This window comes from Photinus pyralis, unplaced genomic scaffold (genome assembly GCF_008802855.1).
Source record: "Photinus pyralis isolate 1611_PpyrPB1 unplaced genomic scaffold, Ppyr1.3 Ppyr1.4_unclustered_Scaffold7607, whole genome shotgun sequence".
In the NCBI taxonomy this organism is placed as follows: domain Eukaryota; kingdom Metazoa; phylum Arthropoda; class Insecta; order Coleoptera; family Lampyridae; genus Photinus; species Photinus pyralis.
The window spans coordinates 1-27,971 of record NW_022172199.1 but is presented as its reverse complement, the minus strand read 5'-3'; the positions used below and the strand labels follow the sequence as shown (position 1 = coordinate 27,971).

Genomic DNA, 27,971 nt, shown 5'->3' with positions numbered 1-27,971 from the left:
TGATCAAACAGAAGAGACGAAGTCAGTTTTGTTTCATTACGCCACTCCCAATAGTGACGCGTTTCCCCACACTTATAATCCTACTTTAATCCATTTCCGTTCAAGCTTCTCTCTTCTTAATTTCAGACGTAGTTGGAGTGACTCGAAAGTAATGTTTAAAACTACATGATTTGGCAACGCTGCCTTTGAGTTGATTTTATGTTGGTTGATGGCTAAGTTCACGTTCCAATTAAAGAACATCAACCTATTTGTGAATTTGTGATTGTGATAGATTTTTAATATCCTAGGTAAGTATCTACCCTTTTTAACATTAGCATTTACAGTAACGTTTTTAAAGATTCTCCCACTGATCTTTAGATTTTTTTTATTACTGAATTACCATTGGCAAATTGACAAGGTATGTATTAGTCCCAGATCCAAAGACACTAGGTTACTTTCATATTATTAATAATATTTTTTCTTAAACTACTTTAGTCCCTAAAAAGGGTGAAGAAAATGTGATTTTCATAGTGAGAAAAGTAAAATACAATTGCTGCGTTAATCTTAATAATGACATTTAAAATTGAAACACCCATATCTAGATTGCTATGTGTCAGCCTTCATTGAGTACGTTTACACGGACACCTAACGCCGGTTTTATAACTACGGATTTTACTAATCCGGTTTTATGATACGTGTTTACACAGAACAGGAGTTATAACGTACGTTCTGTGGTTGGGTGTAATAACATTCAACTGAAGTCCGAACAGTAACGTCCATAGCTACCAACATAAATAAGAACAGCCAACTTCACGTCTATTATTTAATTAGGAGAAGTGAGGTTAATTAATTTGTTTTCTGTTGTAACTTCGTTTTTGATCTTGTGCCGCGAAATGAATGAAGTAATAATTGCCAGTGTTTTTCCCACTCTATGGCAGTTGTATACTTCCATTAACGAACAGTTATGCAACTTTTTCATTAACAACATTGTAAAATGTCGAAAACGCTTTACCCAAATGTTGTTACTGTATCTAATTGGAACAACACCAAGCGAAACATTAAACTTAGGACCGGTTTTGCAATGTAATCGCAAAACCATGTGGATGAAGAAGAGAAGTAGTGAGTGGTGGGAGAGAATCGTTTTAAAACACTTCAGTGACTGTGATTGGAACGAAAATTTTCGAATGTCCAAAAGCAGTTTTTTATGGTTGTGCGACCAGTTAAGAAATCGTTTGCTGCCCTGTGAAAACTATGTGAAAACTAGAGAGCCCGTGTCAGTAGAAAAGCAGGTTGCAATAACATTGTATTTTTTGGGAAGCTGTGCGGAGTATCGGGTTGTGGCAAATGCTTTTGGAGTCCACAAATCAACTGTGTGGAAATGTGTACATAGAGTTGTAAACACTATTAATAGTGTGTTGATGGATTCTTGTGTAAATATGCCTAACAGTGTTGAATGTGATGACATATCTTTTCAATATGAGAAGACAACACATATTCCAAATTTAATTGGAGCGATAGATGGGACTCACATCCCTATTTTGCCACCCGCCGATGGTTATCGAGATTTTGTTAATAGAAAGGGGTGGCCGTCGATGATCCTGCAAGCAGTGGTTGATCATTCATACAGGTTCTTATACTGCCACTAGTAATAATTGATTGTTAACTATGTGTGTTCATTATAGATTTCGGAATATCAATTGCAAATCGCCTGGTTCGTCGCATGACGCAGCAGTTTTTCAACAGTCTGTTTTATTTAAACAGCAAGAACAACTTATTCCAAAGGTACCTATTTATGTTGTGCATGAGTTATTATTACCAATTTGTTTCAGAAATGTATTGATATAAATGGAGTAAATGTTCCTTTCATGATCATGGGGGACCCAGCCTACCCACTGCTACCTTGGCTCTTAAAGGGGTACACAAAATCTGCACGACTCACCCCCGAAGAAGAGTCATTTAATGTTTATTTAAATGCGGGAAGAGTGTCCGTGGAGATTGCGTTTGGGAGATTAAAAGCACGCTGGAGGTGTCTTTTAAAACGCCTTGATATTCACTACTCATTTGTACCCCAGATTGTATCTGCATGCTGCATTTTACATAATATAGTTGAAAGCAGAAAAGAGGCTTATGTGGTGCAGTGGGAAAAAGCAGTTATGGAAGCAGAAGTGATATTTCCACAACCACGGATAAATACAAGCAGAGAACGTGAGCATTTTAGCGGTCACACCATTAGAGACACTATTAAAAATTATCTCGCGTCCAATTTTCCGTTAAGAAAGACTTGGTATAAGTAGACAATGTATTGTAAATTGTTACAAAGTATTTTATAAAAATTTACTGTAGAAAAAATAAAGTCCTTATTCCACATTAATACATTGTACACACAAACATCCCTTGACATGTTCCCTCGGCCGGCTAGGTTCAGAACGAGAAGTAGATGGTCTATTCAATTCATGAACATGGAAAACATTATTTAAACAACTAATTATGGCATTCGTTGTTTGCTGCATGATCTCTTTATGTTGTTCCATAAAGTTATTCATCATTTCCTTTTCATATTCCCTTTGCTGTAGAAATAGTTGTGAAACACTCTCGATTTGCCGTTCCTGCACTTCAAGAGAATTTTGCTTTGAAATTCTAGCATAATTTTCTATGTTTTGTTGGTACGATCGTCGTCCTCCTTTCTCAGAGTAACGTCTTCTTTTTGGCACTGGTTCATCAGACTCCTGGGTCGCATTGTACTCCTCAGCAGCGTGATCGGGGGTATTCTCTTGTAAATCATCTTGTTCTTGAGTTAATGTTGTGTCGACATCTGTATTTTCATAATCGTCCTCTGCGTATTGGTCCGATTCTGAATTTGATTCCTTGGACGAACATTGTGCAGAATCGACACCTTGCAGTTGTGAAACTGGCCTATCGCCTAGGAGAACGTTCATTTCTTCATAGAAGGGAAAGTCCGATCGACAGTTTTGTGCACCACTTGTACTCAATTGCCGTTTACACTTATTGTATTGAACTAAAAGATATAAAATTAAATCTCTTATTGAATTAAAGTTAGGTAGACTTACATCGTAATGTTTTAAAACGGGTTTGCATTTGTTTGGCATTCTTCAAATATCCTCTCTCATGCATCGGTTCTTCTAGATGTTGAAAGATGTCGACTGCTCGAAATCTCTTTCCATCCAACGATTTCAACACTTGCTTTTCGCGGATTAGTCTCAAAAGGAACCGTGTTTCCTCTACTTCCCACGTATCACGTTTTGCAGCACTACACATTTTAATTAAAAAATAAAAATCTACGTATTCTAAAATATCTATAAACTACAAACTACACCACTATAAACAACAAAATTTAATTAGAAAACTACTTTATGAAAGAGGTAAAACGCTCTGGACACCCATCAGAGAAGAAATGAGTAACGCAGCAAATAACACACAAAAAGGGAAAGTAACTTGATCCAAACCTATTCAAACAATAGATAATTAGCGGGATTTCTTACTTGTTTATCAGTTTGTGCAAATGCAGGAATTTGCATCTTTTAGGTTAAGGCAGCTGCCGCCATTTATTTTAACTTCTAGGGAAATTTAATTGGCTTGGTTGTACTTACATCCGCTTATGCTGTTTACACGCGTTCCTAAAACCGATGTTATAACGTCACGCCCGATTATAAAGAGGTGTAGCGTTAAGAAACCGGATTTATAACATCGGTTGTACCACATTGTTTACACGCGATTTAACGTCGGTTTTAGAAACATCCGTAGTTATAAAACCGGTGTTAGGTGTCCGTGTAAACGTACTCATTATTAGGTACGATAATTACAATAGTTATTTGTACAACTAGAAAAGAAAGTGGAGGTTTTCAACTCAAGTTCAAAGTTTGACAGATGAGCGAGAGTTGAAAAACACTCGTTGCAAATTTGACACATAATTTTTTCTGAAACTACAATCAAAATTGAAAAATTATTCATCATACGCAATAATATTGTTTGACACACAGCAATCTAGATATGGGCACCTTTCAATTTTAAATGTCATTATTCAGATTATCACAGCAATTGTTTTTACTTTCCTCACTAGAGAGGAAACTCACATTTGCTTCACCCTTTTAGAGACGAAAATAGTTGTTTCTATAGTAGTTTCAGAAAAATAACTATTAATACCTTTAGCATTTGGCATCTATAAATTGGCCATCGGCCTATACTAGCATCAAGTGTGCAATAGGGTAAATAATTACTATTGTACTGTAACTCTTATAATTCAACAAATTCTGTTACTCAGAAAGTAAGTAATGTCTAATTGCTCAGGGATCTCGCTCTGTATTGTTTAACCAAAACAGGTTTTCAACACATTTATTTATAGCATTATTGTTAGGTATGGATGAAGATAATGACACACCACTCATTAAAATCGAACCAAAACAAGAAGAAGAAATCAACTCCTTTCTTCAGACACAACACATTTCAGTAAGCAACAAAGTTTTGGTGACAATAAAGGACGAAATTACCATTCGTGCACAGTGTTCTAAGTCTTTGTATAATGAAGAAGTACAGCAACACTCTAACTTTCAACGTGACCTTTTAACCCAGTGCAAAACAGAGTATTTTAAATGTCCTAGTTGTGATTTCGAGACTTATAATAAACACACTTTCAAACAACATCTTGTGAAACATAAAGTTTCTAAGGACTTTAAATGCGCTAGTTGTGATTATGGGACAAATCGTAAACACCTCTTCAAACAACATCTTTTAACACATAAAGATTCTAAGGAGTTTAAATGTGCTGCTTGTGATTATGAGACAAATAATAAACATCATTTCAAACAACATGTTTTAATACATAAAGCTTCGAAGGAGTTTCAATGTGCTAATTGTAATTATGGGACAAATGATAAACATACCTTTAAACGACATCTTTTAAAACATAAAATATCAAAGGATTTTAAATGTGCTAATTGTAATTATTGGACAAATGATAAACGCAACTTCAATTACCATCTTTTAAAACATAAAGTTTTGAAGGATTTTAAATGTGCTGATTGTGATTATGAAACAAATCATAAAAGTGACTTCAATCGACATCTTTTAACACATAAGGTTGCTAAGGATTTTCAATGTACTACTTGTGATTATGGTACAAGTGATAAACGCAACTTCAAACGACATCTTTTAACACACAAAGTTTCTAAGGATTTTAAATGTGCTGATTGTGATTATGGGACAAACGATAAATCCGTTTACAAACATCATCTTTTAAAACATAAAGTTTCTAAAGATTTTAAATGTACTTATTGTAATTTTGGGACGAAATATAAAACTTATCTTAAACAGCACCTTTTAAAACATACAGTTTCTAAAAATTTTAAATGTGCTGATTGTGATTATGGGTCAAACAACAAATATACCTTTAACCAACATCTTTTAAAACATAAGGTTTCAAAAGATTTTAAATGTGCTGATTGTGATTATGGTACAAATAAAAAACACCTTTTTAATCGACATCTTTTAACTCATAAAGTTTTGAAAGATTTTAAATGTGCCGATTGTGATTATGAAACAAATCATAAAAGCGACTTTAAACGACATCTTTTAAAACATAAAGTTTTGAAAGACTTTAAATGTGCTGATTGTGATTATGGCACAAATGTTAAATGGGACTACAAACGACATCTTTTAATACATAAAGTTTTGAAGGATTTTAAATGTACTGTTTGTGATTATGGTACAAATGATAAACACAAGTTCAAACGACATCTTTTAAAACATAAAGGTTCTAAAGATTTCAAATGTGCTAATTGTAACTATGAAACAAATTTTAAATCCGATCTTAAAAAACATCTTTTAAAACATACAGTTTCTAATTGATGCTGATTGTGATTATGGGACTAATATTAAATAATTGCATAAACACTATTCAACTGTTAAATGCAACTTCAAAGGACATCTTTTAAAAGAAAGTTTCTTAGGATTCGAAATTATTACTCAATTCCCTATATTGTTTAGGTGTATTATGGTCAGTTGCACTGTCAATATTAAGTATCCCTTAACCTTAAGCGTAACTTAAATACCATAGCAACGATTGTCTCAATAATCATTTCCATGTATTTTAAGTTCGCCTTAACTGTAAGCAAGACCTAATTTTGTTGGTGCAACTTGCCATTAATGTCTTAATAAATTAGATATTTTAATCTAATTCTGGGTTTCATTTTATAATTGTAATGCAAACCTAAATATATAAAGTACATATTAATTTTCGAATTAATTAAGGATAGATTATTTTTTTAATGCATTGTTACTCTATACATTTCTTCTATATGTATCAGTTTTAACTTTAAATAAAAGAAAACTCCATTCTATAACTGATTTTCGAATAAAAAGTAGTTGTAGTGAAGTACAAAAGATCCCCACTCGCTGTGGCCTATGCAATACCACGTGAGCTATTCGCCATTCAGATTAACAGTAGGACCTCTGGTGGCAGCACGTAATTACTATTGGTGGGTTTAGGAGAATGCTGTAAATAAATACATATATTGAATGTACCTAACAATTTATCTTTATTAGAAAGCATACAGTGTTATAATCGTTTATTTACACGTTACAGCTAGTAATATAGCAGTAAAAGATTATTGACAACAATTTCCCACTTTGGTATAGTGACATATATGGGCAGCATCTGACCAGCGAGAACAATACATTATTACAGGCTCTAAGCCTAAAATGGTACATTCGAAAAAGAAACTTATGGTGGCATCAGTATTTGGTTTGCTGGAATTCTTCTTGCTTTTATCATTTGGCACATTAACAGCCATGTGTAACTTTATTATTAAATATGGTTTGAACTGGTGTTTTTTATTTGTCTCATAATCACAATTAGTACAGTTAACATTCTAACAAACTTTATGTGTTAATAGATGTTGTTTGAAGTGGTATTTATTATTTGTCCCATAATCACAAGTAGCACATTTAAAATCCTGAGAAACTTTATGTGTTAAAAGATGTTGTTTAAAGTTGCTTTTATAATTTGTCTCATAATCACAAACATTACATTTAAAATCTTTAGAAACTTTATGTATTTTAATATGTTGGTTAAAGTTACCTTTATAATTAGTCTCATAATCACAATCAACACATTTAAAATCTTTAGAAACATTATGTTTTAAAAGATGTCGTTTGAGGTTGGGTTTATTATTGGTTTCATAATCACAATCAACACATTTAAAAGCGTTCAAAACTGAGTTCGAAACTTCATGTCTTTTAATATGTCGTTTGAGGAGGTATTTATTATTTGTACCATAATCACAAGTAGCACATTTATAATCCTTAATAACTTTATGGGTCAAAAGATGTTGTTTGAAGAGGTATTTATTACTTGTTCCATAATCACAAGTAGCACATTTAAATTCCGTAATACCTTCATGTGTTAAAAGATGTTTGAAAATAAGTTTATCAATTGTCCCATAATCACAAGTAGCACTTTCCATAAAAACTTTATGTTTTGAAAGGTGTTTTTTAAGATCGAATTTAAAATTTGTCTCATAGTTACAGTTAGGACATTTAAAATCTTTAGAAGCTTTATGTTTTAGAAGATGCCGTTTGAAGTACTTTTTAACATTTGTCCAATAATCACAATCGGCACATTTAAAATCTTTAGAAACTTTATGTTTTAAAAGATGTCGTTCGAAATTGCATTTAACATTTGTGCTATAATCACAATTAGCACATTTAAAATCCTTAAAAGCTGAATGTATTAAAAGATGTCGCTTTAAGTGGTGTTTGTTGTTTGTCTCATAATGACAATGAGCACATGTAAAACCCTGAGACACTTTATGTGTTAAAAGATGTCGTTTGAAGTTGCCTTTATATGTTGTTTCATAATCACATTCAGCACATTTAAAATCTTTAGACACAGTTTTACCAACAGTTAAAAGGTGATGTTGAAAATCAGAGTGGTGCTGTACTTCTTCGAGAGATTTGGAACATGATGTACTAACGGTAATTTCGTCTTTTACCGTTACCAAAACTTCGTTGCTTACTGAAATGTGTCCCTGAAGAATGGAATTGATTTCTTCTTCTTGTTTTGGTTCGATTTTAATGAGTGGTGGTCCATCCATATCTAAGGACCATAATTTTATAAATCAATGAGTGAAAATCTATTTTGGTTAAAAACTAAAAGATGTAATAAATCTGTGCTAATACATAGCGAAATCCCAGGGCAACCAGTCATTACTTACTTTTGTAGGGGGTCCTGCTTACTAATACAATAATCAATAACAATATTCAATAATGTTTATTAAATAAAATGCGGGGAACTGAACCACACAATGTGACTAATACAACACAATTCCATCAAACTGAATATAGTCAACCTCCTGCATGCCAACTTAAAAATACATTCTACCAACTATACATAAGTACCAACTTAAACTAAAGGCGCGTAATTTCAAAATTCAAATCTTAGTTACTACAGCTCGGCCGATCCTGACGATAAGTTGTCCTCAACTTCGACAGAATGATTTTCACCCTCAGAATCGCTCGCACTTTCACAATTGTTATGCATCCAATGTTTTAAACGTGACGGGTCAAAAATACCTTCAAAAGGAATTCGGGTAACTTGAAATCCTTCAATATCCTTAATCAAGTAACGGTCATTTGGTAATATTTTTTGAACAACATAGGGGCCTTTATATTTAGGTAGCAGCTTTTTATTAATGCCAGGTTCAGTTATGGTATTTTTAATAACAACATAATCGCCCACTTTAAAACTCTTTGGGTTTTTCCGTCTACTATCATAATATGATTTATTATAATCTTGTACTTTGGTATTTTGTATTTGAGCCCTTGTCCTCACATCAGCCAGTGATACTAAACTTTCATTAAGATAATTATTATTTTGCAGATACTCCTTAATATTATCGTTAACATTACCTCTTTGATTTATCCCAAATAATAAAACGGAAGGACTAACCCCTACTGATCTACATAGTGTATTGTTAATTGAAAATTCAACATCATTTAGTACTTGGTCCCATTCTAATTTTTCAGATAACTTAGATATCATAGGTGTTAAATATCGATTAACCCGCTCGACTTGCCCGTTAGCTTGCGGAGCAGATGTCGCTGTAAGTACTAAAATAACATCTCTAGAATCGACAAACTCTTTAAATTGTTGAGATCTAAAACAACTGCCTCGATCTGATATAATTCGGCGTGGAGCACTATAATATCTAAAATAGGTAAGTAGATGAGAAATAACTTCACTAGCATTTGTTGTTCGTGAAGGGAATAACTTAACAAATTTTGTGAATGAATCAATTACGACAAGAATAAATTTATTTCGTCTTTTAGTAGTTGCAAGTGGACCATAATGATCAATATTTAATGTATCGAATGGTTTATTGCCTTTATCAATATTATGCAATTTCCCTTCTTGTTTCCCCTGCGGCACGGAAAACGTTATGCATTTCAAACAATTGGAAATATAGTGCTCAACACATTTTTTTAAGTTAGGGAACCAATAAGTTCGCTTAATTAATTCCACGGTCTTATCAGTACCAAAGTGACCTACGTCATCATGGCATGTTCTTATAACATTTTGCTGCATGGCTTCTGGGACATAGAATAAAAGTCTATCTTTAGCCTTTCTATACACCAATCCATCCCGTAATTCAAAAAATGAACTTTCACTTTCCTCTAAACTATTCCTAATTTTCGTTATGTTACGATCTTGAGTCTGTTTCAAGCCTAACACATACTCAAAACTATTTTCTTGTATGATAAGAATATTTTGAGCTCTGCTCAATGCATCGACATGTCGCATTCGAGAATTTTCTCGATGTTCGACTTCATAATTAAAATCAGAAAAATATAGTGCCCACCTACTAATCCTAGGATTTATATCTTTCTTTGCTAAAGCCAATTTTAGAGAATTGCAATCGGTTACAATTTTGAATTTAATTCCATGCAAATAAACACGAAATCTTTCTAGAGCATACTTAACTGCAAGTGTTTCGAGTTCATAACTATGGTACCTTGACTCGGTATCAGTTGTTCGTCGGCTATAATAAAAAACAGGATGAAATTTATTATCTTCAACCTGGCGTTGGAGAAGAATTGCTCCGAAACCTAATGAACTTGCATCGCAATGCAGCTCTGTTTCTGCCTTGGGAGAATAAATCGACAAAAGCGGCAATTCAGAAAGCTTCTGTTTCAATTTCTCAAAGGCCTGTAATTCTACCGATCCCCATTGGAATTGTATATTCTTTTGAATAAGTGCATATAAGGGTCTAGCCAAAAGTGCAAAATCTTTGACAAATCTTCTAAAGTAAGACACAAGTCCTACAAATCTGTGAACTTCGTGACAATTTTTCGGCAATGGGTAGTTAATTACCGCTTGCACATTTTCAGGGTTCGGACGAATGCCCTCACCGTCTACCAAATATCCTAGATATACTATCTGTTTTTGCATGAACTTACATTTATCCAATCTAATCTCTAACAAATTTCTCACCATCAAGTCAAACACCTCTTTTAAAATTTGAAGATGTTCTTCAATTTCATTAGTGGCTATGAGCAAGTCATCAAAATAAATCAGAATTTTACCTTCACGTAACATATTGGCAAATATTATATTAATAAATCTTTGAAATACATGAGGTGCAGTGCAAATACCAAATGGCATACGTAAAAATTCATATTGGCCAAATGGCGTAACAAAAGAAGTATAACGTACACAGTCTGGGGCAATTTTCACATGGTAAAATCCATTTTTAAGATCTAACGAAGTAAAATAACGTTTGTCCCTCAACGCATCCAAATGATCGTCAATCAGTGGTAAGGGAAAATGATCCCGTACAATTAACTTATTTAACTCTCTGTAATCTACACACATGCGGATCTCGCCCGATTTTTTCTTTACTAATACAATAGGACTACAAAAATCAGAGTGACTAGGTTGAATCACATTCTTGTTCAATAAATCATCAATAATGTTTCTAACTTCACCCTTCTCTACGTGAGACAATCTACGTGGATTAAAATAAAATGGTTGCTCACTTTTCAAAGTAATACGCATCTCATAATCGGTCTCAGGAGAAGATGGTATGAGTGCATTTTTGTAACAATTATTGTACAGTGAAACAACGTCCTCTTTAATCTTATGATCTATGGTGTCATCAATAATAATATCAGGTTCTAACAGTAAAGTAGTTTGTTTGTTACAGGGAATGTCAGGTTTTACATTTGAATCACATTCACTTACATTATCACTTATATCAATTTGTAGAATCTCATTACATGCATCATCTACCATTTTACTTTCCTTTGCAGAGCCTTCAAAATTATTAATCAAACGAATTGGGGTTTTAGATAGCGTAATAAAATCTCTACCAACAATAGCAGGCACATTCATAGTATCATCACCTACGACATAAATCTTAAGGGGCAATTTCTCTTGGTTTACAATCACGGTTTGAGTAAATACTCCTACAATGGTTACTTTTGAATTGTTAATTCCAAAGTAATTATCACATTCAATATCAGTTGTATAACAATAAGCAGGTAAGTACATACTTTTTACAAAACTAATAGGGCTACCTGTATCTAACATGGCGTCCAAAGACAATGATGATTGAGTTGCATCCTCTCCATACTTCAATTCCAGCTGAACCATGATGGGTTGCCCTGGACCCATAACGATTGCAGTAGTAGTGCTGTCCGCAGCTGATTTCGTAACTCGCCTCACTGGAGTAGTCTGCGTGCAATTTTCTATTTTATGGTCTGTGCTGCCACAACGGTAACACGAACCTCTATTCCGTTTCGGTTTGTCGCAATTGATGGATAAATGCCCATATGTGCTACAATTAAAACAACGTACAGTTTTTGTTGATGACTCACCTTCGGATCGCGAGACAGAAGGTGTCGAAGTCACATTTGTTTTTCCTGCAACTGCAACGATACTCGTTCCTTTCACTTGTTGAAGACCCCTGTCACACTGCGTTATTCTGTTCATCTTATTGTAGAATTCGGACAATGATTCAAAATCTTGCAACCGCGCTTGAGATTGTAGCATAGGATTATTGAAACCGTCAATAATATAGTCAATTATATCAGCATCACTTAAATTTAACTTATTTCCCAGTAGCACTTTAGCATGATAATACTCAGAGAATTTTTCATTTCGTCTCCAAATCCGCGATTCAAACTTTTTCATTAAGGCAATCTTATCCTCCCTCACTTGGAACATGGATTGCAATTTTTGTTTAAAGGCATCGTACGATAGTCCAGCATATTCCGGCTTGGAGTAATACCACTTCAAAGCATTTCCTGTTAATTTACCTATGGAAATGACATGCAATACATCATCTGGAACACGGTACGTATTGCGTACGATTTCAATGCGGTTAAACCAATTTTCGACAGTCTCCTCATCACCACCTCCGAAGTTCGGTATTAAAGTACCAATTTCCGAGTTTTTAAATTTGTGTAAATTTGTTCGTTCGTTTGATACAACAGCTGATTGTAACCCGGCTTGCGATGGCTGTGACTGAGTAACGGCTCGAATGGTAGCTTCAATAACATCTTGCAATGTAATTTGCGATCCCCCTTCTAATGACACAGAATCCCCAGGCAAATTCGATAGATTCTCGTTGGACATGTTGGATATTACAATGTCAATCGGATCAAAAACGTGGTCTTCAAATAATCAAAGTTTATCTCACCAATCGTGTAACAAAACTTGAATCTTTCATGCTTTCATCCCACTTCTGACGCTGTAGGGGGTCCTGCTTACTAATACAATAATCAATAACAATATTCAATAATGTTTATTAAATAAAATGCGGGGAACTGAACCACACAATGTGACTAATACAACACAATTCCATCAAACTGAATATAGTCAACCTCCTGCATGCCAACTTAAAAATACATTCTACCAACTATACATAAGTACCAACTTAAACTAAAGGCGCGTAATTTCAAAATTCAAATCTTAGTTACTACACTTTCTGACAACAGGATTTGATGAATGCCAAGAATCACGAACCAAACAGCTGCTGAAAAAACCGTAACTGAAACCTCTTTCCTTCAAAAGTAAACACAACACAGTTTTGGCAACCAATGACCGCCACCCGTAAATTTGTGTCAGAGTTCCTACCATAGACATACAAAGCCCATCACACAATCAAAAAAATAAGGAATAAGAAATAGTAACGTCGTACACGCAAAACACAACAAACAAATAGCAACAGACTATAAGCCAATCAGAACACTCATGTCGTTTGAATTTATATTATAATGGCAGCTAAAAGTAAGGTAATAGCAGGCTAATTGCACCGCCATCAAATGTAATTCCAAGTTCATAACTTCACAAAGACAACAACTCATACTTTTTTATTTTTAGGTAAACAATAAAATAACAAATATAGAATACCTACGCATGCGCGTCTCTTCTAATGTCATTGGTTCGCAATATGAATAATTCCAGTGAACGAAATTATTATTTCTTATTTCCTAGGCTTATTTCATATTTCAGTGCTGTGTGCAAATCCATAAAGATCAGGTAGATTGAAAATTGTTATTCCTTATTTTTTTCATTGTGTGATGGGCTTTTTTGGGCTATAGATCTATATGATCTTCCTTCTTTAAGGTTATATCAATCAATTCTCGAATGGAGTGCGTCGAGTGTTTAATTTACTAGTGAGGTGGTATAATTCTTCAACAAATTCTGTAATTAACAAAGTAATTATTTAACACCAATAATAGATTTTTAACACATGGGACATTGTTAGGTATGGATGGAGATAATGACACAATACTTATTAAAATCGAACCAAAACAAGAAGACGAAATCCATTCCTTTCTTCAGGGCCACATTTCAGTGAACAACGAAATTTTGGTGGAAATAAAGGACGAAGTTACCATCAGTACACCATGTACTTTTGATAATGAAGATTTACAGCAACATTCTGACTTTCAACCTGACCTTTTAACTCGGTGTAAAACAGACTATTTGAAATGTCATTGCAATTATGAGACAAATATTAAATCAAACTTCAAACGACATCTTTTTAAACATAAAGTTTCTAAGGATTTTAAATGCGCTATTTGTGATTATGGGACAAATCGTAAATACCTCATTAAACAACATGTTTTAACACATAAGGTTTCAAAGGAGCATAAATGTGCTACTTGTAATTATGGGACAAATCATAAAAGTGACTTCAAACGACATCTTATAAAACATAAAGCTTCTAAAGATTTTAAATGTACTTATTGTAATTTTGGGACGAAATATAACAGCTATCTTAAACAGCACCTTTTAAAACATACAGTTTCTAAAAATTTTAAATGTGCTGAATGTGATTATGGGACAAACAACAAATTCACCTTTAACCAACATCTTTTAAAACATAAGGTTTCAAAGGACTTTAAATGTGATGATTGTGATTATGGGACAAATAAAAAACACTTTTTCAATCGACATCTTTTAACACATAAAGTTTCGAAGGATTTTAAATGTGCTGATTGTGATTATGGAACAAATCTTAATAGCGACTTCAAACGACACATTTTAAAACACAAAGTTTCTAAAGATTTTAAATGTGCTGATTGTGATTATGGCACAAATGTTAAATGGGATTACAAACGACATATTTTAATGCATAAAGTGTCGAAGGATTTTAAATGTACTGTTTGTGATTATGGTACAAATGATAAATACCAGTTCAAACGACATCTTTTAAAACATAAAGTTTCTAAAGATTTTAAATGTCCTAACTGTAACTATGAGACAAATTTTAAATTCGATCTTAAAAAACACCGTGTAAAACATACAGTTTCTAAGGATTTTAATTGTGCTACTTGTGATTATGGGACAAATAATAAACTTGGCTTCAAACGACATCTTTTAAGACATAGAGTTTCTAATTGATTTTAAATGTGCTAATCGTGATTATGTGACAAATGTTAAATCATTGAATAAGCATTTTATTCAATGGTTAAATGCAACTTCAAATGACATCTTTTAAAACATAGTTTCTTAGGATTATAAATTATTACCCACTACTTTTTATGTCATGTATTAATTAATTGTTCATTTTAACATTCGATTTAAAAGGAAATTTTTTAATTTCTTGTGGTGAGGTACAAAAGATCCCTATCATCACGATACCACCTGACCTATAAGTAGCCAGTCCGCCTTTGCTGGAAAAACTGAAAAAATTAGGCTACTTTGATTGTGCTTATTAAGAGGTGCAGAGGCAAAACTAGAAAAAAAGTCTCTGAAACTCATACAAAACCAACTTGGTTTAGATCCATTGAAAAATTTATAACTTCTGAATGAGCCTGGAGAGCTGGCAAAAATAAGGAAAATAATAGTAAAGCATTTTGATTTTACCAAGAGGCATAGTGAAAAAATATATCACTAAAATTCATAGAAAGTCGACTTGGAAAATGAATATTTCTGAAAGATTATAGCAAAAAAATTACTCATTTATTACTTTTTCCTCTGCATGGGGTGGTAAATAAAAGATGCAGTAATCACGCTACGAGACTACAATACTTTTTTTAGGTTTTGTTTTTATTCAAATTTTTGATTTAATATGTGCAAAATTTACATCAATTTTCGACAAACCACTTTCCCTATGAAATATACCATGGGGACGACTATGGACGAATTACAATTACAACTAACTTTACAGTTGGTAGATTGTAAATTTTATTCAGGTGGTATCCCTGAATTTTGATTGAGTACTTCACATGACATTTATAGACACAAATCAAATCAATAAGTATTGAAAATCTAAATACTTTCCAAAATACACAAAGATTCGACAAATGTAAGGAACTTTTTTATTGAAACGAAACTTGAACAATGGCGGAGCTTCAAAATCCTCTACCTCCCGGATGGGATTGCCAGTGCGACAGGAAGTCTGGAAGATAGTAAATATCACATATTTGTTTCCTTACCGTTACCTTTAATCGCAAATTGCAGTTACTACGTCAACCACCTTACAAAGACAACAACTTGGGATGATCCGAGACTTCAACATAAACCAAGACATCCCGCACCCATTGTACCTGTTGAACATATCGTGATGCAGGTAATATGTTTAGATTTACAACATTGAAACCGATAATTTGAAGTTAAAGGCATTTCAATTTATTCACTCGACGTGCATGTAGTAAACAAATATGTTATTTAGGTTCCCGGTCAATCTAATCCGCTTTTAACTTTAAATGTACCAGTTGGCTGATTGTTCGGTTACCAACTGATTTTAAATTCATTTCCACCTCTCTACACATGCTGCTTTGGATTATTGTGTTCGATAAATCAGCATGGTTCGCCAGAATTTCGAAGGAACTATGTGTATCCCAGTCAGACTACTCCCATACCTGCTTTTCAAATACCGCCACATTGTAGTCCAAAATTTGTACCCCAACTGCAGGTATAGTGATGAAAGATGTTCATCCATTTGCATGTTCTCTAGATAGTCCAGTGTCGTCATAGTGTGTAGTATATATGTGCAGCGTATGATTTACAAGGAATTTGCTTGAGATAGGAGAAAAGCTTACATTGTAATTGTTATTTTACATTTTAATTGCTACTAAAACTATAAACAATACTCGAATGAACACAGTGAACACCTAAGAAAGTTGTGCAAAAACCTACTGAGGGTGGTCCAATAAGAATGCTCTAAGAGTTTTCTACATCATCGCTAGGGGGCGAAGGAAGTCCTCCAAAATGGAAGATTTTAAATGAAATGATATCGTAAAAATCTATAAAAAAATGTACCTATTCTTGGATTTTCAAATACCTTTTCTGTTCCATGACCACTGGTTAGGTTAGGTCGAGACCGTTCCTACGCCACACTTAAGCACCTTTCTACGTCGCCCCTTCGATCGCCCCGTTCTCCAGATATCTCGGTTTAAAGGTTTCGCCGCCAGGTGGCGCTAGTGGTCAATTTTCAAGAAGTTATATCACGAAAATCAGTGCATTACCAATTTCAATAGCGATTTTGATTAGCGTTATAAATTTTGGCCTGTTTCGCAAACAAATTATCCTTTGCTTAGATTTTTGTAAAAAAAATTTATTGAGCATTTATGAAAAAATTGTATTGCATGTCATATACTTAAAATTCTTTGGATTAAGTATTAGTTTAAACAATTATTTATTTCTCGAACTGGGACAATTAAATCAAACTTTAAAATTGTTGAGAAAATCTCTTTTCTTCTTTTTTTTTATTTCTAAACACAGTAAAAGAAGTAAAGTGAAACCCCTTCCGTAACCTCACTACCTCGGCTCGCTAAACCACGCCCACTTTAAACACCTGTATATCAACAAAAAATTTGGTGATAGAGGGGACCAAAGCAAGCATTTCTTCGCAATGAATTGTTTGGAAGAGCTAAATTTATTCTAGGAACCATAACAGATAGGTTAACTTGCGGCTTATCTAGATTTTTGATTTTGTAAAAAGCTTTCCTAAATTTTTACCACAAAATGATGCACCCGCCAAAAAGTGCACAAGTCAAATTTAGATCAAAGGCAGTGGCGGCATACTCTTATAGTATATTAAGAAACAAGTGTATAATCAAGTCTTTAAAGCACGCGCAACGAGTTTAAGGGCACGACGCGCAGCGGAGTGCCTTTAAACGTTGCAAGTGCTTTAAAGACCAATTATACACGCGTTTCTTATAGTATTTTTTAATTATACCTGTAATTTAAAGATAAGGAACATATAATGAAATCATGTTGATGTTATACACTAATTAAGTGGGCTGATTATTATAAATAGAAAAGATTTTTTTGTTATGCTAAATAGTTGAAAATTTTTTAATTTTCAAAAATACCCCAGATACAAAATTTCGTTGACATTCAAATTAGCTGTCATAAAAAACAGTGTTGCCAATCTAAAGTTCTCCGCCTCGAAAAAAAAAAACACCTTTTAGTAATCACAATGAGTATGTTCGATGTTGTATTCACACGGGGCCAGAGAAGTAAAACAAGCATGTTACTATAAACAGTTGTCATCTCATAGTGAGGTGTACGGCGAAGACCGTTATCACCTTAGGTAAAATCCACTACATTACATTTGAATAAAAAAAATTGAGATAAATAGGGAAAACTGTCTTGAAAATGAGGATTAAATACCGGTAGGTCGTGAAATATTTATTTATTTAACCTTTATTTTTGAGTCGGCGGGGTTTCAGCCAAGGCTGCTCTACCAACCCAACCAGCTTCAACTAAACTGCGCCACACAGGCCGGCAAACATATAGTTCATACTTCAGGAAATGCCCAAAATAACAGTATTTTAATAGAATTTGCTCAATGCTTTATCTCAAATTTGTTCTTATCAAACATACTGATTTTTTAGTTAAAAAAAACGGAATTTATTGGCGCAAAAATATTATGCTACATTCCATTTGAATAAACCATAACTTTGATGCTGTATCTTAAAAACAAAGCATGCTATGGAAACTATAAAAATACCCCTTTATTAAGAAACTATTTTTATATAAGGTTTATTTTTTCTACTTTTTTGATACTCTCACTAATATACCTGAGTTATAAAGCAGAAACGTTTTATTACATTTTTGGACTTTTGCGCCGTTGCCACGTTCGCGCTAGTCATACGTCAAAATTGACATCGTCAATCTAGGCAGCTTTGGAAGTAACTCCGCATCACTCTTGTCTCTTTTAGTTCTCAAAATATACCCAAAAAACATCGAAAACAAGCAATTTAGAACGCCCTGTAGAATACATATATTGGGATCACCGTTTTTTGGATATGTCAAAAATTCGGAATTTGGATCATTTTAAGCAACATATGTACCGGGTGACCCAATAAGATTGTTCCTCGGCCATATATCGGGAACCGTTCGTCGTATGACTTAGGAAAATAGTTTCATGTTCTAAAAATGACACCAGAGAGCGTAACTGTCATCTTAAATTTTAAAAGTGCATTTTCTTTAAATTTCGCATAATAAATAAACTAAACATTCTTTTTTCACATTTTTAAAGAGGACCTATCATTTTAGTAAAAACAAAAACTCAGTTATTTCAAAAACAAAGATGGTGTTCAATTGTTTTTGCAATAACCTTCTTTAACTTCTTAACCGTTTGACCGATTGTAACAAATTTGGTATCGTTGAAAAGAGTATTCCTTGGGCAATTTAGTTGAATCCTTCTCCGCCAGGGGGCTAGTTTTGACACTATGATCCAACATCCTAAAAAAATCAAATGGAATGATATCACTTTTTCTTTATGAAAAAGTAGCCAAATGACACCCAACGAGGCCAGTGAAAACCGTTTTTCAAAATATCGTTCCTAACCTCATATATTGGGAAAATCAGATTTAGTTCATTAATTAATTAATAAAAATGCTTAAATTGTATCTTATTTAACGTATTTCCGGTATTTGTCGATGGCGCGAAAGTTTGTTTGAAAAAGGACCCTACCTACACTTTTAGGTATGCCTTGGAAAATTAAACAAATGAAACACGATGCATTATATAATAATAACAGCCATAATGCTTCTTGGTTAGAAATCGGCATTTTAGAAAAGATTACAAATTCAAAAAACTGCACTTTCTGAATGTAAACACAGCAGAATAATTTACAAATTACGACTGTTATTATTTTATAATGCATCGTGTTTCATTTGTTTAATTTTCCAACGCCTACCTAAAAGTGTAGGGTGCTTTTCTTTCGCGCCATCGACAAATATCGGAAATATGTAAAAAGTAAGTAAGATACAAATTAAGCATTTTTATTAAATAATTAATTAATCTCATTTTCCCAATATTTGAGGTTAGGAACGAGATTTTAAAAACGGTTTTCACTGGCCTCTTTGGATGTTATTTGGCTACTTTTTCATAAAGAAAAAGTCATATCATTCTATTTGATTTTTTTAGGATTTTGGATCCTAGTGTCAAAACTAGCCCCCTGGCGGAGAAGAATTCAACTAAATTAACTATATTTTTGATTCTCATTGCCCAAGGAATGCTCTTTTCAACCATACCAAATTTGTTAAAATCGGTCAAACGGTTAAGAAGTTAAAACAGGTTATTGCAAAACCAATTGAACGCCCCACACCATCTTTGTTTTTGAAATAACTGAGTTTTTGTTTTTACGAAAATGATAGATAAACTGGTTCTCTTTAAAAATGCGAAAAAATAATTATGCGAAATTTAAAGAAAATCCAATTTTAAAATTTAAGATTGCAGTTACGCCCTCTGTTGGTCAATTTTCCAGATATTCTTCATGACCGATTTACCCAATAATTTTTTTTTACCCCTAAGTCATATGACGAACGGTTCTCGAGATATGGCTGAGTAACAGTTTTATTGGGTCACCCGGTACGTAGACAATTTTCCGAGAAAACGGTTCAACGGATTTTGTTAAATTTTGGAACTTAATAACACAAACAAAATCAATCTAGCCGCGTTTGTTTCTGAAATACAGGGTGAAGACCAAAAGCTTGACTTTTTCGTATGGTATCACACTTTACTACCCATGTAAAATAGAAAAAGGTAAAAAATGCCTATTTTTGATATTTGTACGTAGAATCCCGCGACAGTCAAAAAATTTTTGCACTATAGTTTCTGAGATTTGACCCAAAGTTGGTATTTTTTAATTAAAACACACAGTATATCTTAACGTCAATTTTTTGCATTTTTTTACTCGCTTGTATTGATATATCACATCCTATACTTTTTGAATGTAAAAAAATTGACCTTAAGATATACAGGGTGTTGCATTAAAAAATTCCAAATTTGAATCCAATTTTAGAAATGACTTCTGAATTCTACGTAAAAATATCTAAAATAGGCAGTTTTTACCTTTGCGCAATTTGCAACGAAGTTGGGTGGGCTATTGCAGCCACTTTCTCTGACCGTTCGTCTGTCCGAGGCCTTAACTACTACAGTTTTCAAGGTATTAAGTTCGTTCTTTTTGCATTCGGTAGCGTATAGCTCTAGCACCTGAACCAAGGAAAATCTTGCCGATTAAACTGCGCATGCGCAGACTGCGCAATGTCAACTTCTTTATTTATTAATATATTTTGTTGAAATTTTAACTACAGATGTTTCTGGTGCAAAAATCAGATGTACGCATGCGCAATGGCAACTTTCTTATTTATGGAGATATTTCTTTGAAATGTTAACCAAAGTTGCCTTTAGTTTAAGCAAACGTATCGCATATTGTAAACATCAGATTAATGTGCGCATGCGCAGGATGCGCGATATCAACTGTTATTTATCGAGATATCTTTTTGAAATTTTAATCACAGATGCTTCTGTTAAAGGAATGATATTGCAAAAATTAGATGTGCGCATGCGCAGTCAGTGCCAACTTCTTTGTTTATCAAGATATTTCTTTGAAATTTATACCATATATGCTTCTAGTAAAGAAAAACAAATCACATGTAGCAAAAATCAAATCCACGCATGCGCAGACTGCAAAATGACAACTTTTTTATTTAGGGATAAATCCAATAAATGGAGGCACACCTGCGAGAGAAAATATTCTTAGAAAATCTCTCTCTCTCTATATATAGCTATGGTCTATTGGGAAGTACTGATCATTCATGAAAAATGCGCTGAAGTTAATCGCCTTAGGGCGAAAACCTTTTTACTTGTTTCTATCTTACATGGGTAGTAAATGAAAACATCCCAAAAATTCAAACTTTTGGTTTTCACCCTGTATCTCGGAAACAAACGTAGCTACATTTACACGTGACTTTGGGCTTTCTGCATTTCGAAAGTGGATACACCCTCGGAAGTAGGTAGGTAGGTCTCTCATTAATCGCTGTATTGCCAATTACCTGCTTTAATGGAGTTTTATAACTTTTAAAATGCAATATAAAAATAGCGTTTCATTCTTTGATACTCTGTTACGTCTGAACCGTTAAATATACTTTAATCTTGCGGTTAGACAACATATTGGAAAAGTATTCAGGGTGGGCATTGCAGGAAATCCAGGATGCGCCATGTAGTTTTTTAAAAGCTAAAATGTGAACTTTTAAATTCATATGCACGCCACCTGAGGTGAGCTTTGGTATCTTGTTGTTAATCAGTTTGATGACTAATGTGTTAGCTATGATGTAATGATTGTTGAAGATCATAAATTGAACCACCACAAGAACTTGTGCTATAGTTAAGACAAAGTGGTCTAACTAGTGCATGTTTCTGTTAGTCTGCATGTGAAGTACAAAGTTCTGATGAATAAATTGTGTTCTGTCACATGTAATTGCGTATCCTAGCAACTCTCTTAAATAAAAGTAGGCTATTAGTGCAGTGCAGTTGTTAGTGAAGATGCTTGCATGATATACTTCGGCTCCTATTTGCTTACTATGGCAATTTCTTATAGGATCTAAGCCACGTAACTCGTGGTAGTCCGCGCACTAGCAGACTCCAAGATACGACCTTGAGCGCGGCCGCAAACACCGAGGAAGCAGTGACTAAAATCAGTACCATGTTTCCGACGGTGTCCGATACTCACATTCGATTACTTCTCAAGAAGTGAGTTAACAAAATCTGTGTAGCAATTTTTATATCATCGATAACACGTCTTCTTTATCGACACTAATCTGCACTTGCATGCATCTCTTGACGCTGTAAATGACACTAACACTTATTACAGTCGCGTAACTAAGCTTATGCTAACACTTCGTTCGCTACGCATTTTTCTTAACATTTTTAGGTACCACAATCGGGAAGCTTTGGTGATAAGCGCTTTGCAAGTGGAAAAGCATCCGATAACGACTCCGGGACCTTTTACCACACCACCTCCCGTCCGCAATATTCAAACAAATAACTATGCCCATTTGCAAATGACTCCGCCTCTAGGTCTAAGGTTCTGCTCTAGGGGCGGGAGTCCGATTTTAAGATCGGGCTCTGGCGGTAGCAACGAGACTTATCGGAACTCACCCAAACCTCACTCGCCTAAATTGAAATTAAGGTTTTTAATTGTTATATTAGAGTCACCAGTATTGTCAGTGATAATGACGTAGAAGGAGACTGCACAGTAGAGTTTTGGTATGCTTGATTGTCTCGGAATTTTTATTGAGGTGCGGAGAATCAAGTTTTGCTAAAGTTACGTGCACCTCACTTTCTGTCAGTTACCGTGCATGGTTGAATTGGAGTCGTCCCTGCTTGACAATAGCGACTGCATGATTGTACTCGCGCCCGTTAAAGAAAGTGTGATTATTGACATTGTTTTTTCGACAGGTACATGAAGTTCATATTTCCGAAGGCTGAGGAGACCATGATTTTGGACATACTAAGCGGCAACGATAACAACATACAGAAGGCGTCCGAAATTCTCATTGAAATGGGTTTCGAAAAGAGGGACAATGCCAAGAAGCAATCCGTATTATCTAAACCTGAGCCGGCAAAGGTGCAGCATGCCGAACCTGATGTTGTACCGGCCATCAAGTCTGTTGCGGAGAAAAAAATTAGTAAGTTGAAAAAAGCTAAAGTAATGCTATTAAACACTTTCTGTAGATTTTCCTTGTTTAGGTTTAATTTGAAAAGTATAATGGTTCGACCTCTTCGGGAATATACAATTGACTTCTAGCAAAAATGGTTTTACAAAAAAAACTTACTTTTATCGATACAATGGGCGCGTTCATAAGACACAAATGTTGTGGCACAGTTACCGAAACATCTTATAATTACGTCGCTTCTTTTACGCTCTTTACGGAGCAGTCGGCCATTTTTAGTAGCGCTACATATGTCAAAGTAGGGAACGTGACATAAGACCCCAACTGTTACCGATACCCTACGAGGTACATTGAGTTATTTACAGTAATAAATTACCGATGTTTCGCATTTTGTAAATATGAAACAATGTTCCCTTGTAACTTAAGGTTTTAACAACAAACAAAAACTTGAATTACTTATCTTTAACCTTTTTACCGGTAGTCATCTTGTTCAAAATATCGTTCGCACTTCATATAAATAAATTGGATGCACAACTTTGTTTACTAAATTGTTTTTTTACGCCACTGTGTATCTGGCGCAACGGAATGTTTTGCACCTTGGACCCCAACGCTTTGGTAGTAACAATCTATTTAAGCGCGAACACCGTAAACCAATAATGCGTCCGATTACTTCTTTCACTACGCAATGAAGTACCACTTTTTCGCACAAATACACTATTTTAATAGGTTTTAGCATTTTGGAATTGCGTGTTTTTTTTTAAATTCAAGGTCCTTTTCGTGTTATGCAAATGGTGGCACAGTTTTCCCTTTTTATTCGGCAATTACTTCAACTTCCGCAAGCAAAATGTCACGTACGATTACACGGCTGTTTAAATCTTCCGTGTACCTCGATTATACGAATACGTCTTGAAACTTTCAGCGTAAAATGTTACGCGCTCTTAAAATGCCGCGCTTGAGTTGCATAGATCCGCTTCGAAAGTTCATCGAAGAATCTGATATTACGCGTTCTAAAATGCGCTCGAATTACGTACTCGCCGATCCCCAACCCAATACTGAAACGCCCCAACGCAAAACAAGTTTTGACCCTGTTTTTTTAAACATGCAAAGGTATAGCAGAAAAACCGTTCCTTATGCTCCATCAGAGCGGTCTTGAGAACCGGCAACACTGTGGCGTTTTGAGTCTTCTCTGATTGTACAGGGTGTCCAAATAAGAATGCGAGGTACTGTATCTGTGAACCTGTCCATCGTAGAGGCCTGCGGTAAAAAAATTTATTACTAAAACGGCCACGAGAAAAACCTGGAAAATATTTTTAAGTTTCTGCAATGGCCGCTAGGGGGCAATCCGGAATCTAAAAAAGTGATTTTTCTGTGAATTCCGGTATATTAACCTAACAAAAAAATGTCCGATCTTTGAAGACGACGATAATCTTAACCTTTTTTTGTGAATTGGTGGGGGGTATTCAAAGGTTTCCGTAAAGAACACCCTGTATCTTTCAAAACGGCTGAGCCGATTTTAAAAAACTCGGGTTAATTGAAAAGAGTTATTCTGCGGCTACATTGAAGTTTTGTTATTCTCAGATACAGTACCTCGCATTCTTAGTTGGCCACCCTGTACACTCGCTGCTTTACGGAAAGCGCTTCATTCTCTTGCAATTTAGTTCCGTTCTTTTTCACTATGTAGTGGTACATGTATAAAATTTCCTATACTGGCAAATGTTTAAATTCGAAATTGTTTACCCATTATTTTTAGCGCATTTTTTAAGAATTAAAAAAAATGTGCTATTGTTTGCGTTTTGTCTGTCCGTCCGGATCCACTTCTGCCGTTGCGAAGTACTTCTAGGGGAATGGTCCTAGAGTCCTGGAATTTTTTCCAGTAGGTAGCCTACATCTTGAAGGTGTGGCAGAGGGCCATCAAATTTCGCTATCTAAAAGGCCCCCCCCCCACGAATTATTTCCTGAGATGCTGATTTTGATAGTAAAACGTGCATAACTTTTACATACGACAACCAATTGGTCTCAGATAAGAGGGCCGATATGCTTATTTAATGCGCATAAGGTCAGTATAAGCCCGTAAAGAGCACCTATTTAAAAGTGATACTTAATGTATGGGGCGATAGGGGTCAATATCTTCGACAGTAAAACAGCCAAGTCCAGCATTTCGAATTTCCCGCTCAAATTTGACGTCACACTAATAGGGTCTAATACCATTTTACATGCGCATGCCTTTAGTGGTGCCAAGTTAAATTTTAGAAAATGGGGGGGGGGGGGTTAAATACATGTTCTACCCTTCATGGTATTCTAATGAAAGGTCTCATCGAAATAAATTGGTTTGTACAATCTACAACTTTCTCGTGCGATTCTTTTTCGAGATCAGTGAGCGACGGGGCCTGAGGGGGGGGGGGGGTTAAAAATTAATTTTATCGCTTATTGTATTCTAATTAAAGGTCTCAACGAAATGAACCGTTCTCTACCAACTACTGCCCTTCTTTCTGTCCTCTTATCAAAGTACGGTGAGGAGGGGGGGGGGGGGGGGAACTAGTTTGAAGGTTGAAAGATCTCAACGAAAGGTATTAATTTCTACCAACCATATCCCTCCTCCTCGACCTCTTATCGTGATCGGGTATATTCCCTTATACCTCAAGAACGGATTGTCGAAAGGGGGTACTCATAAAGGGCGATTGGGACGTCTGCAAGAAATATATCCATTGGTGATGTCAAAATGTCAAATGCACTTTATCTGTTCAAGAGTTGCCCACAATTTATACTTTTTACCTATGTACTCGCCGAGCCCGAATACCGAAACCAAGAAATAGACTCCTTTTTAAGAACGGTAATAAAAAGTGTCAAACACCTATCTTGAAATTATACGGTACGGTTAGATAAATAAAGAAACTTGACAAAGCCTAACTGCACACGAAGCAAAAGTATCCCCTCTAAATGACGTTCTTCCCTTTAATAAAATTATGCAATTTCGGAAAGGGAACGATGGGTTTCCCAAACAGCATGGCTAACTCGGGTGATAATGTTCAAAAATTAAAACTTCTTTAATTATTTGCTCGGTTTCCTCTCAGCCCAAAAATCTAGAAAACGGCTTAAAATTCATGTTTTTAAGCGCGCTTCATTTGGCACCAAACACATGACTGATTTCGCTACCAGTAATTATGCTTACTTAATTGACCGGATTGAAATTCCAAAATTCGGTAGTCCAGTTAGCACCTTGCTAGTTGTGATTCTGGTTTTAAATTGGTATTGGAAAACTAAAATCTTCTAATAATTAATATACGGAACGGTAATCACAAAATATTAATTTTCCCTCGTCTTCCAAATGACGGGAGCTTTCGGAGGCGGCAAGAATAATTAAAATGGTTCTTAAGGGAACAATTAGAAAACTGAATAATTAGATACAGCATCTTGGTTTCCTTATCGGCGGCTACAAATTTCGCCGGTTCGATTCCATGCATGTACCGGGTGTGCATAAAAGCTGACATATACGACAACGGGTGCTTTGTTACACTCTAATTAATTATTGACGATCCTAGAGATTGTCTATAATTTTGTGTTGCTGTTCGTCTGTCTGTCCGTGCGCACGATAACTGTGTAGAAACGTCCGATCCCTTTGAAATTGGATACACATGTTCTTCAGGATATAAGAAAGGTCCCTATTCTTTTTGGGCTACATAGACTAACGAGACAAAAAGTTACAGCCCAAAAAGTGCCCAAACCTCCAAAAAAGGGTTTCTTTTAGAATTCTTTTACAAAGAACAGATGAATGTCCGGTTTTCTGAGTAAGTGTGGTGTCACACTATGCGTTTTTACCGCTCCCGCTAAAACGGATGCGGTTTGACAGGATGAGATCTACTTGTCACACTATTCCGGTTTAACGGGATGCGTTTTTGCTATATTTTGGCAGTCTAAGTAATGTCATGTCTCAATTATTGTTAAAGATGGTTTGTGCGCTTGAGGCGGAGAGGCTATTGCGAAAGCAGATATATTGTCAATATTAGATTGATCCTTTTAATTCAGGACGAGAATCTAATAATAGGTTCGCGAAGTTTTATGAAAAAATTCGAATGAACAAGAAAAATTTTTTTGTATATTACCGAATGTCCAAAAATTCAATTTCTACCCATGATTTCTCCCTACAGCTTTTATCTACATACTCTTTAGATTGTTTTTCCCACAGTGCAGTTTTTGCATGCACGCACTCGATGAATAAACCGACATCAAACATTGTAAACCTAACAAGACACCCGGTTGCAACGCTCAGTGTGACAACTGATGACAACCAACGTGCAACAACACGTGGTTTCATGTCATTGGGGTTGTCATGTCATCCTGCGCAGCGGCAGCAGGATGCGGTTGCATCTGGTTGGTGCGGCGAAAACGCATATATGTGACTAGTACCATTTAATAACGTGTGATATTATCATCCCGTCAAACAGGAGCGTTTTAGCAGGAGCGGTAAAAACGCATAGTGTGACACCACACTTAGTAAAAAGTTCCCCAAACCGCAGACAACAATGCAGATGAATTTTAAAAAAATTGCGCATGCG

General features: G+C 34.9%; 3 protein-coding genes across 4 annotated transcripts; 2 read left to right on the top strand and 1 right to left on the bottom strand.

The window, feature by feature from the left end:
• The first annotated feature begins 421 nt into the window (after window positions 1-421).
• LOC116182801 (protein ALP1-like) lies at window positions 422-2,346 on the top strand. The gene is made up of 3 exons (XM_031503339.1): window positions 422-1,606; window positions 1,662-1,761; window positions 1,809-2,346. Exons 1-3 carry the CDS (start codon window positions 873-875, stop codon window positions 2,271-2,273), a joined length of 1,299 nt encoding a protein of 432 aa, XP_031359199.1. The 5' UTR covers window positions 422-872; the 3' UTR covers window positions 2,274-2,346.
• Window positions 2,265-3,802, bottom strand: LOC116182802. 2 transcript variants are annotated; one of them, XM_031503341.1, is made up of 3 exons: window positions 3,480-3,802; window positions 3,048-3,247; window positions 2,265-2,995 (listed from the first exon to the last, which is right to left on the bottom strand). In XM_031503341.1, exons 2-3 carry the CDS (start codon window positions 3,109-3,111, stop codon window positions 2,337-2,339), a joined length of 723 nt encoding a protein of 240 aa, XP_031359201.1. In that variant the 5' UTR covers window positions 3,112-3,247; window positions 3,480-3,802; the 3' UTR covers window positions 2,265-2,336. The 2 variants fall into 2 exon arrangements, with proteins under 2 accessions (XP_031359201.1, XP_031359200.1); XM_031503340.1 differs by having other exon boundaries at window positions 3,048-3,802.
• Window positions 3,803-14,937: 11,135 nt separating this feature from the next.
• On the top strand, window positions 14,938-24,652 carry LOC116182800. Its single transcript, XM_031503338.1, has 7 exons — window positions 14,938-15,915; window positions 15,968-16,076; window positions 16,311-16,406; window positions 16,664-16,675; window positions 22,344-22,495; window positions 22,677-22,934; window positions 23,204-24,652. Exons 1-7 carry the CDS (start codon window positions 15,848-15,850, stop codon window positions 23,550-23,552), a joined length of 1,044 nt encoding a protein of 347 aa, XP_031359198.1. The 5' UTR covers window positions 14,938-15,847; the 3' UTR covers window positions 23,553-24,652.
• The last annotated feature ends 3,319 nt before the right edge of the window (window positions 24,653-27,971 follow it).